Genomic DNA, 12,520 nt, shown 5'->3' on the forward strand with positions numbered 1-12,520 from the left:
TGTCCTTGTTAGAGAAAGTGTGGCACTAGGGGGACATTTTGGGGGTTTTAAATGCTCAAGCCAGACCCAGTCAGTGGCTTTCTCCTTCTCTCTTCCTGCTGCCTGCCCATCCAGAGGTAGAGCTCTCGGCTGCATCTCTAGCACTGTCTGCCTGTGTGGGGCCATGCTTCCCGCCATGGCAAGCACACTACCTCTGACTTCTGTCCCCAGGACTATGCAGAGTCACGCCCTAAGCCACAGTGTAGAGCATTCTGTCCTGTGTCCTTGTCAACATTTGATGTGTCAGTCCTTAAAACTTTAGTTGTAGTCTAGAGGGATGACTTGGTGGTTAAGCACCTGCCATTCTTGCAGGGAACCCGGGTTTGGTTTACCACACCTACAGTTCTCTCACAGTTGCCTGTAACTGCAGCTCCTGGATTGAGCATCCTCTTCTGTACTCTCAGACACACATGCTCCCCATGTGCACACCCCTTCCACACACATATACACATGATTAAAATAACACAAACATTTTGATATTTTAGTTACATTGTTTCTGTAGGTCTTTTGCGACTCAGTGATATTTTAGTTTGTCATCTCCTGTGGTGCTGTTGTTATCGACCACTGACAATGTAATCTGTGATGAGAGTGTCTTGCTCTTTCGCCATTTTCTTCTTAGTGGCCATTTTGAAATACGTTGGTTTGTGAGAGTCTGTGTTTGTGCATAGGAAGTGTGTTAATTATATGCTATATTGCAAAAATATATTTAGAAGATTTAATTCCAGGCCGAAAACAGAATGCTAATGTTACTGCTCACAGCCTCATTTATAAGGTGATTCATTTTAAAACCTGTAAGACTATCCCTGTGTGAGACAGAATGTTGGCATTATTTTGGTGTTCTGATAGTTCCAGACGCGATGAGAAAAAGTCCTGCGGACAGTTATTGCATGTCTTGAACCCAGCATTGGACAGGCAGATGATCCCTGAGTTTGGGGCCAGCCTGGTCTACAGGAGAGCCAGGGCTACACAAAGAAACATTTGTCTCAAAAGGGACAAAACAAGGGCTGGAGAGATAGCCCAGCAGTTAAGAGCACTGACTACTCTTCCAGAGGTCCTGAGTTCAATTCCCAGCAAGTACGTGGTGGCTCACAACCACTTGTAATTGGATCTGATGCCCTCTTCTGGTGTGTCTGAAGGCAACTACCATTTATTCACATGTATAAAATAAATAAAATGTTACAAAATAAAAGCAAGTGTGGGGGGGAGATGAAGGACTTATTTGAGTTTTGTTTTTGTCCCCTACATGTATGAAGCTTGGAATTCAATCTACTTTGCCTTTCAAAAAATATGAAGAAAAAATATTATGTAGTGGTACAATGGGAGTGAATGTCTGACTAGTTGCCTGTCATGGGGCTTGGTGAGAAAGAGAAATGCAGCTACTGCTTTGAGGAGTTGGACTGGTCAGTAGCGTTGGAATTCCTCTCTTCATTACAGTTCCATGGAATGTGACCATCAGATGGTACCATCTAACCTTGATGAGTCAAGACCAAAGTGCACCAAAGTAACATCAACAACACCATCCACTGTGAGCTACTACTTCTGGGAAGTCACAGTGGCAGCCTTGGACACATCTGCCTTCCTTTTGGGTTGGATTTTTAAATTGGCATATGTATAAGTAAGTCAATGGCTAATGTCAGAACTCTTTTTTTTTTTTTTTAGGATTTATTTATTATGAACACAGTGTCTTGCCTGCATGTGTATATCTGCAGGCCAGAAGAGGGCACCAGATCTCATTATAGATGGTTGTGAGCCACCATGTGATTGCTGGAAATTGAACTCAGGACCCATGAAAGAGCAGACAGTGCTCTTCACCTCTGAGCCATCTCTCCAGCCCATCAGAACTCCTGATAGGAGCCAACCCAGAGTGTGAAGCTCAGGCTCAAAAGCCATTTCTAACACCCCTTCACAAAGAGTCTCCCGTGGCTCCCATGAAGGGCCTTCTCTCTGCAAGCTGCAATCAACCCTACCACAGGAAATTCCAGATGGAAGGGGTGCTTTGGTATTGGGGACCTTGGGACCGTGTAATGCTCAGGGACTGTGGATGTGTCAAATACCAAGAACAGACTGAGTTCTTGGTTCATTTGCGTTACAAATAGGAAATGATGGGTAAATTCAATGACTGACTGACGGTTGACTTGCACGTTACTTAATTATCTTAAACAGTTTGTAATAGCAGCTATTAAAAGGACTGGGACTAAACCTTGTGATTTTATGAGCTGCGCAGGCACAGTGCCTAAGATTTGAAACATACATATATTATATAACAAAAATTAACCTTCAATTTTGTATCACTATAAAAAGATTTGTGCCAAGGAAAACCTTAAATCTGTATCAATATACACAATTCTGTACTAATTTAAGAAAATATAACTTCAGTTCTGCATCAAATATGAAGATCTCTACCAATGTAAGAAGATTGTGGCTATAAAGTGCTTTTGTTTAAGAGTAGATTTAATAATCCATCCCTATTTGTTTAATTTCTTATAATATTTTTATATCCCCCTTCCCTTTACTTAAGAAAGGCTAGAGAAGAATAAAAGAGGAAAGATAGAAATCCCTACAGCTGATCTCTCTGGTTTCCTCCCTGCCAAAGACTATAATTATCTGTAAATCATCCCTTAAAATGACAACATATCTATAATTTATAATTTATAAAATGACTGAATCTATCCACTCCAACTTAAGAAACTGGGACAATAGTCTATAATTGTCGCTGAATATTGGTGAGGAATTCCTGTTTGGGGCCCCAAAGGAAATCGGGAACTGGTTAAGTGGAAAGAAAGCTAGCTGACATTATTTGTTGTTCAGTCTCTGTGTCGAGACAGTTCAGGGCTTAACTGAAGTCCTGACTTCAGTCTGAAAGGCTGGATGAACTAAGGTCGTGTGGCATTAGCAGTGCTTCCTGAAGCTGTTCTGGAAGCAGTCTCTGGAAACAGCATCAGTTTGAGGCAGGATCGATTAGGGAGCTGGAACAGCAGATCTCATCGTCTTAGCATTCCTGAGGGTGTTTCCTGTCAGGGCTGCTCTCTTGGCGTTTCATTCTGTAATATACAAACCTTTCAACCAATATTTAGTGCTATGAAGACATTTGTAAGGAATGTACAGGGTGCAACAGATGAGTCAAGGATGATTTTTTTTTTTTTTTTTGGTTGTTCTTTGTTTGAACAGATGAAAGATAACTTTTTTTTTATGTTAGTTTGATCAAATAATTTTTGTAGGTTAAGTCCTGACTTATAAGCCATAAAATTGCTTTTCTATTGCTGGGAAAGAGACACTATAACCATGGGACCTTAATTTGGGGCTCACTGTTTCAGAATTAGTTTATGACCTTCATGGTGGGTTATATGCAGCAGGCAGGCATGGCACTCGAGCAACAGCTGAGAGCTTACATCCTTATGAACAATTGGGAGGCAAGAGAGGAAGAGCTAACTGGGAAGAGGTAGCTTTCAAAGCCCACCCCCCAGCGGCAGACATAACTCTTCCAACAAGGCTACACCTCCTAATCCTTCCCAAACAGTTCTACTAGCTGGGGACCAAGTATTCAAATACAAGAGCCTATTGGAGGCCATTTTCATTCAAATGGCCACAAAGTCCATTTGGGGACCTCTGTTGTTTAGATTTAAAGCACCTTAAAGACTGGTGTTTTGGAGATTCAGCGAGGCCAATCGTTGAGAGGTAGGTGATTGGACAATGAGGGCTCTCCACTGTAAATGTAATTCCTGGGGGACTTTTCTTTGCCCCTTTTGCTCCCAAGTTTCTACGACAGCTCTAGTTTGTTTTAGCTCCCAAACAACCCGGAGACCTAATAAGTGTATTAATATTCCACATTAATTTAGATTAATAGGAGGTATTTGTCTATTCTAACCCTCTGTGGCTGCCTACATCCCAACCATGTGGTCCTTTACCTGCAATCTGAATCGTGCCTTGGCTTGCAAAAGCTGTTCCATATGTGTCCTCAACACTGAACCCATCTAGGGCGATGGGTTTTTTGACAACATCTTTGGGAGGCAGTGTAACCCTTTGGAGGTGGAGCCTATTTAGAGGAAGTAGATCACAGTGAGTGTTTCTGGGAGCTGTATATTATCTTGATGTCCTTCCTCTGTTTCCTGCTTTTTTCCTCCCTTCCTCCAGGCTGCTGTTTCACCAACCCTCTGCCATGCCACGGAGCCAGCTGATCATGAATTGAAATCTTTGACAGCATAAACCAGAACAAACCTGTCCTGCACCAAGCTGTTTTCCCCAGGAATCTTGTCACAGCCATGGGAAACAACGCTAAAGCTAGGACCATCTTTTCTTTTCTTTTAATATTTATTTACTTTACGTATATGAGTACACTGTAGCTGTCTTTAGAAACACCAGAAGAGGACATCGGATCCCATTACAGATGGTCGTGAGCCACCATGTGGTTGTTGGGAATTGAACTCAGGACCTCTGGAAGAACAGTCAGTGAGCCATCTTAACCACTGAGCCATCTCTCCATCCCATCCGTACCCATTATTAATTAAAACCAAAACAAAACAAGACAAAAACCCCAAAACAAAACAAAACCTTTCCCTTTCCTCAGCTTCTCCGAATTGTCAAATGCATTCTGCAGCATAGGAAAAAAAAATCACATTCCTCAAATTTGCTCCAGCCAGAGTTATCAGTAATCTGAAGAAAGTCGCGTTACCATCTGTGTGAGAACATAGAAGAAATTTCCCTTTTACCTAGTTGGGAAGGGAAGTCTCTGGAGGCGTTTCTGCTTAACAGCGCTCAGCAACCAGGAACTAGCTTCTCAACCCTGGATCTCTTCGCCCCGCCCCTCCCACCTCGCCCCGCCCCTCCCACCTCGCCCCGCCCCACAACCAGGTAACCTAGGGAACTCCAGCTAAGGTGTTACCCAGAAGAGGCCGGATCCGGAAGTAGAGATCGCTCCGCCCACCAACTGAAGAGCGTCCGGGCATGGTGACGTGTCGTTGTAGGAGTTGGCGTACCCGCCCTGCCTCCGCCCTGTCCCAGCCTTGTGCGAGTCAGCTGTCTGGAATCCCGATGTCGTTTTCATTCTCAAAGACTCCGGTTGTTTGTGTTTTAAATTTACTTTACCCAGCGTGCTGAGGCCGGCGGGGACTGGAGGCAAGAAGCTCCAGGTTGCCGTGGTCTCATTACTGAGTGTCCCTGGGAAGTGATTCACGGTCTTAAGCTTGTGGTCTGTGAAAGAGGGCGGGTTAAATGCATCTGGAAACCCTCGGGCGTTAGCGACGGAAGTCTGTGATCGTAAATTCAGGTCTAGAAACGGTGTCCTCCGGCGACCAGGGCCGAGCACTTTCTAGTTTGCTTCGAGGCCCTCGGTTCTCCAGGCCCGCTATAGAGGTGGAAGATGCAGAGACCAGGTCCGTGCAGTGGTGGGAAGTGAGACCGCGAACAATAAACATGATCGTTTCCGAGATCCTTCGGGGCGCCGGTAGAAATGGGGGACACCTACATTCTACACTATCCCTCTTAGCACAAATAGAAGCTGAGGAGACCAGCAGACTGGCCTAACGTGGTAGTTTAGCGCTTAGAGATCACCAAAAAGACTAAGCATAATTCTGTGGCACAGTGAGCAGCATGCCAGCCATACACAGGTTTGAGACAAAGGTGTTGTCAGAGGTAAAAAAAAAGATAGTAATGGCAAAGTTGGGGTGAGAGCTGCGATGGTGAAGGTCGAGTTTGGTAGTGTGAGAAAAATAGGTAAGGGGGGGTGTTAATCCTTCTCTTTTCTATTTGGATACAACAGCTGCTTCCTGTTTCGACAAAGAGTTGTCACGACCTAGTCCAAAGTTCAGTATGTCGATGTATTTGAGAGGCTGTAAGTGGAAGGACCCTGCTCCTTTTGTTACGAAAGTGGTCAGCACCGTACAGCGGACAACTACTGTACCACATATTTTTTGTTTGTTTGGTTTTGTTTTTAATTTAATCTTTACCACTCGTTTGGAGGGTGAGCATTCCTTTTGTTCTACTTTCGTTTCTTCTGTGATGAACCCATGCCCAAGAGCACATAGCTAGATCACCGTGTTTCAAAGCCTGGGCGCTCAGTTAGTACGAATTGCCTTTGATGTTAAACTCTTCCTGGTTATGTCAGGAGTACTTTTTGCAGGTGCTAGAGCCAATGAAAAATCTGGTTAGTTATAAGCCTTCTTTGGAAAAATACATGAGTACCCAGAAAAATTTTGATGGCATATGAGACTCCAAAGATTTTTGAATTTCCCTATTTTTTGAGTTTGGAGGTTACGGTCATCCGAGACTGTTAGTGCTTGTTTTATATTCTAAGATGATCCACCTTGGGGAAGAAACGGTTGAAGTCTAAACTTTTATGAAGTTTATGAAGTCTAAACTAGCCTTTTATGCTAAACTTAATTTTTTTTCTCCTCACGCACTAACGGATACAGACATCAATCACCACTTCCCATCATCAATGGGAAAAGCTATGCAACTTGTCAAAGAGTAGTTATGCCGTACTAGTCTTCCTAGACATGACTGCTATGCAAATTAGGCTCCTGTGTCTTCATTGCAACATGCCAATGCTACTTTATATTCATTACCTGCTCCCATTTATCTCATTTCGACTTTCTGAAAGATGTGCTTATGTTCACACACTTGTCCCACACAAGAATGTCCCACCATGTCCGGTGCTTCCGAGAAGCGCCACGGTGGAATCTGGAACCAGATTGTGGGTGCCGGAAGCGCGCAGGCGGAAGTTGCTCAGCCCGATAGCTGAAAACCCGGAACCCGGATCTCCTTTCTTCCCCGCCCGGAAACAGTCCGCTGCGCTTGCGGCGCCCGCACTGAGCATGTGCAGGCGGTGCTGCGCATGCTCTGTGGAGGCCCGCTTCGGTTTCTGTCGCGGGGCCGGTGGTATCTCTTAGCGCAACCGGAACTAGCCGTTGCGGGCCAGCCTGTCTGCGCTCGGGCCTTGAGGTGATCTCCGAGCTCCCCGTCCCTCCTCCCTCGTCGTCCCCTCGGCTCGGCTGCCCTCCTTTCACAGCCGCCGGCATGAGCTCCAGGCCGCTCGCGTCGCCGCCAGCGCGAGGCCCGCGGTTGTTGCTGCTGTCGCTGCTCCTGCTAGGGACAGGCCCGCGCCCGGGCAGCGCCTTCTACCTGCCCGGCTTGGCGCCGGTCAACTTCTGCACCGAAGAGAAGAAGAGCAACGAGTGCAAGGTGGGGGAGGCCTGTCGAGCCGCCCGCGGCGGGAGCGGGGTCTGGGAGCGGGAGGGGGCGTAGCTGTAGGTGGGGTCGCATTCCCGAGCCGTGGCGGGCGGGGGGCCTGCCTGCACTGGGCTCTCTGAGTGCCTGTCCCCGCGGGCTTGCAGCTACGGCTCCTTGCACTTTGTGTCCTTCGACTGGTCTGCACGCAGGTACGGCGTGACCTGCTGCCCACACGGGGCGCTCCCAGCCGAGCGACAACTTCCAGTAACTTAATTTCATGGCTCCCTATTAAATTGCACTTTACTGGAACTCCCGATTGCGATGGCTTATTCTCTCTAGGACTTTGAAATCGAACTTCAAGATTACCAGTTGATTACTTCACCTGTGGATTGTGGCACATTCTAACCCTCATTAAAAACTTCGTTAGTTAAGACTAGCTGTTGATATTCCTAATCCCTGGCCTTTACATTTTTGTTTAACGATAAAAATTTTAAGAGACCCCGAAATGAGTTTCTCCGCGATGGCTTTAAACACTTAAAAAGAAGCATATAGCGGGAGAAAGAACCGTTCTTGAAAATGTTGATTTCGTAGGACACCCGCTCACAAGTTTTTCAGTTTACCAGCTGATAGTAGCTTTTAGGTTATAAAATGTAATGCCTCACAATACACCATTATTTCGTGAAGTTACTAAAACTTAACCATTTGGAGGATCGAGGGTCTCACAGAAACCGTTAATTTTAACATTTCAAATAATAGTTAAGAAAACGTTTAAAACGCTGTAAAATAGGCTTATTTACTAAATTTTTCAAGCTGGTGTTAATTTTATGACACTTGGCTGTACCGCACTTGTGAATTTTGAGGTTGTTTTAGAGTATTAGGGAGGCTATTAAAGTTTTCATGGCATTTTGCAGCTTCTCTTTAGGTTCGTAGGCTATGCTGTGTGGCGTTGACATGTTCACTACCGTTTTAAAAAAGAAATGTATCTATAACTAGCAATGTTAGAGTGTTCAGTAATGCCTACCAATCTGTAAGATTCACCCAGGCTCATTGTGAAAAGCAGGAATTTCTGCCTCCTTCTGGAGAGATCTGACCTAAAGTGAGATCCAGCCTTATAAGCACACTGTATTTTTCTGTTAAACATTTCAGTAGCCAACCTTTATAAACAAGTGAATGTGTGTTGTGTTCATAATTTCTTAGAGAGAGAGAAAAGTATACTCCTGGCTCCTCCATCAGCCACCACAGAACAGAGGCTTATTAATAAAATTGGATGTTATGAAAGGTATGGTCCACATACCTCCATGAGGGGACATCTGTGAGTTGGCATCTTCTGGGGAAGCAGCAGAGAAGTGCCATGGCCGCAGTAGATCTGTAGGTGGTCTGCAAGCTCAGTGATTTGTGTTGTCTCACAAGATCTTTAAGTGTCTTTTTGAAGTTTCTGGTGTTTTTGAGGTTTTTCACTTAGGCGTGGAGATGATATGGCAAGACAAATCATATTTCTGGATGTTGGATTTCTGTCTTTGTAGGAAGAGGGGCGTGTTTCTGACCACTCCTCTTATTTAACTAGCTGGTGTGGAGGCTCAAACGTCTTCCCTTTTCTCTCAGTAGGGAAGTATTCTGCTTAGAAAACAGTTTACATTTTATTACAGATGGTAACTGTTTCCAAACAGTCTTGCCCTCTTTTCCAAACAGAAATTTACCTCACAGTTTGGGAGGCTGAGCAATTAAAGTTTTAGGTGCCCACAGATTTAGGGTCTGCTGAGGATTCATTTTCTTCCTGGTCTATATATACTTATGTCTTTATGTTGTAGAAGGGATGAAAGAACTTCTTTAGCCCATTCTTTAAGAACACTAAAGCATTCATGAGAACTCTGCCCCCAGGATTTGATCATCTCTAAAAGGCTTTCCTTCATAGGAAAAGGGTCTACTGGTTGAATATAGGAACTGGGGACAGGAGAACATAAACATACCACTCCAGAGAGGTCTTTGATGCAGTTACTATGATTTCTGGTTCTTTCCCCACCTCCATAACACAGGGATACCATGTTTTGATTTGGATTTCTTAGAAGAAACTGTCTTGTGCTGGTTGAGCGCAGAATGAAGCTGGTATAGCTCAATGAAAAGTATATAGTGCAGCATAGTCTTAACTTTTACTGTTAAGTCCTCATCCTACATTATTCAGTATGGATTGACTGATAATTTTGCTGTTTGTTTCCTTAAAATTGTTGTATAAGCCTTTGGTGTCTGGGCACATCTTTAATCCCAATACTCAGAGAAAGAGGCAGGTCCATCTCTTTAGTTTGTGGCCAACTTGGTCTACATCATGAGCTCAGGGCTATGTAGAGAGACCTTGTCTCAAAAACAGTAGCAACAACAGAGTTTTATGTTTAATTTCCTAACAGAAATGTGAGTTCATTGAACCTAAAATCCTATTTATGTTTTTCTAACTTCTGATTTATGATCTTAGCCTTTATAAATGAGATTTGTGGTTTACTCTTTTTTAACATAATACTATTACACATGCATACATTTAAATATCTGTGTAGTCATGAAATGTCCATACTTTTGTTTGTTAGAGAGGGACTATTTTATTCTTAACACTCTGCTGTCTGTGGGCTTGCCTAACCATTTATGCTTGCTGGACATTTAGATTGGTTCCGGTATTTCTCTGTTGTAGTCAGAAATTCTTTGTGCATTCTTTTTATAGATTTATTTTAATTATGTGTGTCTGTGTAGATGCATATGAGGTGTGGGTGCCCGTAGAGGCCAGCAGTGTCAGATTCTGGCCTCTTGGAGCTGGAGTTACAGGGAGTTGTAGCCACCATATTTGTAGGTGCTGGAAATTGAACTCAGGTCCTTTAGAAGAGCAGTACTGGATGTTAATGACTGAGCCTTCTCTCCAGCTCCTATTTGTATACTCTTAAATGTAAATTTTATTTTCTATGTATTAGTATTTTATGTGCATGTGTGTTGTGAATTATGTTTGTGCTGTGTACCCAAGGAGTTCACACTGAGTATCTTGGAACTGGAATTACAGACACTTCTTAGAGCCATGTGAATCCTGGATAGAGCCTGGAGGTCTTAAGTGCTAAGTTTGTGTGTGTGTGTGTGTGTGTGAGAGAGAGAGAGAGAGAGAGCGCACAACACTTGAGGAGTGCAGACCTCAGATCCCACTAGAGCTGGAGTTGGCAGTGATGGTTATGACCCAGTGGCCTGGGAACCAAACTTAGGTCCTCTGCTTGAGCAGCATCCCAATATTAATATTTGCTTCCTAGTTGCTTGTATTTGGTGAGATGGGGGTCTTTAACTCCTGATCTCAAAATAGTTCTGCTTTAACCTCCCTACTGTTGCAATTACAGGAGAATGCTGCTGCTGCGTCCAGAGAATTACACTTTAGTAACTATGTGATAATACCTGATAGATACCCTTTTAATTTTTGCAGTGTTAGAGATTGAACCCAGGGATGTGGATATGCTAGGCACATGCTCTACAACTAAGCTATAGCCCCATTCCTGAAAACATTTTTATGCACAACTTTCACTGCTATAAAGGTGTCTGGTTTTTTTCCCACTTCTGTGTGTTATTTTGTTAGTTAAGACCATAGCAATAAAGGGAGTCTGGTCCTGTAGCTTCCGCTTCTTTTAACCTCGAGGGATATGTGGCTGTATGAATAGAGTGAAACCCTGAGAGGAGTGTGCAGGTCTGCACAGCTCCATTTAGTATAATGTGCAAGAAGCTTAGTTTCAGCCTGTGCTTGCTCTTTGGTTGGTGGTTCAGTCTCTGGGAGCCCCCAAGGGTCCAGGTTAATTGACTCTGTTAGTCTTCCTGTGGAGTCCGTGTCCTCTTTTAGTCATAGCAGTGGGGACATGGATCCTGAAATGGTCACTTTTGTGGCCAAGCAGAACTCAAAATGGTGGGATAAAAAGAGCAACCCATCCACCTTGTACCCAAAATGTGTTCTTCTTACAATATGCACCAGGACAGAGACAGACGGAATGGCCAACCAATGACTGGCCTAAATTGAGACCCATCCCATGGACAAGAACCAATCCCTTACACTACTAATGACACTGTTATGCTTGCAGACAGGAGCCCAGCATAACTGTCCTCTGAGAGGCTCCACCCAGCAGCCAGTGGAAAGAGATGCAGAGATCTACAGCCAAACAGTAGATGGAGCTCAGAAGTCTTGTGGAAGAGTTGGGTGAAGGATTGAGAGATGATACTCTTAGGGGAAAGAGTAAGATTTTTTCTTTCCTGGGGCTGGCAGGATGGTTCAGTGGGTAAAGATTCTTGCCACCAGCTGGACTTGGTGGCGCACACCTGTAATGTAGTGCTTAGGTGGCAGAGGCAGGCGGATCTCTTGAGTTTGAGGCCAGTGTTGTCTGCAAAGTGAGCTCCAGGACAAATTAAGAGAGGCCCTGTCTCAAAAAACAAAACAGGAAAAAAAGAAAAACGAAAGATACTTGCCAACAAGTTGACAGTCTGAGTTCAGTCTTTGGGACCCACATGATGGAGAGAACCTACCCACAATAGGTGTCCTTTGGCCTCCACATGCACACCGTGGCATGTGCGCATGCTCACATACATGGGGGTGTGGGGAGCAAGATTAAATTTGAGATTGTCTTTGTTGTGCTGTAAAGAAAAATGTCCAACTCTATCCTCTAGTGGCTAATGACAGACAGCAGTGTTTACTCAGTCACCTTCTTTTCTTGGTAGTTATTTTTAGAAGCTTTTTGTAAATTGTGTCATTTATTTTAGAAGCAGTTGCCTATAAACATGGACTGAGTCAGATTTAAGAAAGCAAGCTGTGGGTTACTCTGAACAAATGCAGATTTTGAAGTACTAAAAGAATCAACAAGTGTGTTTATTATAAGTGATTAATACTAGCTGGTGTTTAGTTTTATACCTTTGTAGTTTTCTCTAGAATAAAAGCATGGATTCTTGCCATCTGTAAACCTAGCAGTGTGTAGATGATGGTGTTTTTGGGATTGACTTTGGGAAGATTTAGTTTACCACAGTAAATAAACCTTCCAAAGGTGTGTAACTAGACACATGGAGCAACGTCACAGGTGTGCACCACACATCACAGCAGAGTAACCCTGTAAGTATACCCCAGGTTCTGGTGGAACTGGCCAGCCTATACTCCGAGCCTTACACCAGGTTCCTTAAACAACCTGTTTCCCAATCGTCCTTGCAGGGCTTCTCAGTAACCAGATCTTCTCTGTTGTCATTAAGAAAAGTATGCAGCTGGGCATGGAGGGATACTGCAGAGTCCTCAGTGTGAAACTAGCCTGTTCTGCCTACATAGCATGTTCTAGAC

At 44.1% G+C, this 12,520-nt stretch overlaps 1 protein-coding gene across 1 annotated transcript in view; it reads left to right on the forward strand.

Moving 5' to 3' along the window:
* The first annotated feature begins 6,863 nt into the window (after positions 1 to 6,863).
* TM9SF2 (transmembrane 9 superfamily member 2) overlaps positions 6,864 to 12,520 on the forward strand; it is a 45,855-nt gene continuing 40,198 nt past the window's right edge. The window contains exon 1 of the mRNA XM_080916683.1: positions 6,864 to 7,215. Within this exon, the coding sequence (XP_080772809.1) occupies positions 7,051 to 7,215 (165 nt within the window). The 5' untranslated portion in view covers positions 6,864 to 7,050. The remainder of the gene's footprint in view (positions 7,216 to 12,520) is intronic.

The sequence above is a fragment of the Micromys minutus genome (genome assembly GCF_963924665.1).
Source record: "Micromys minutus genome assembly, chromosome: 5".
In the NCBI taxonomy this organism is placed as follows: Eukaryota; Metazoa; Chordata; class Mammalia; order Rodentia; family Muridae; genus Micromys; species Micromys minutus.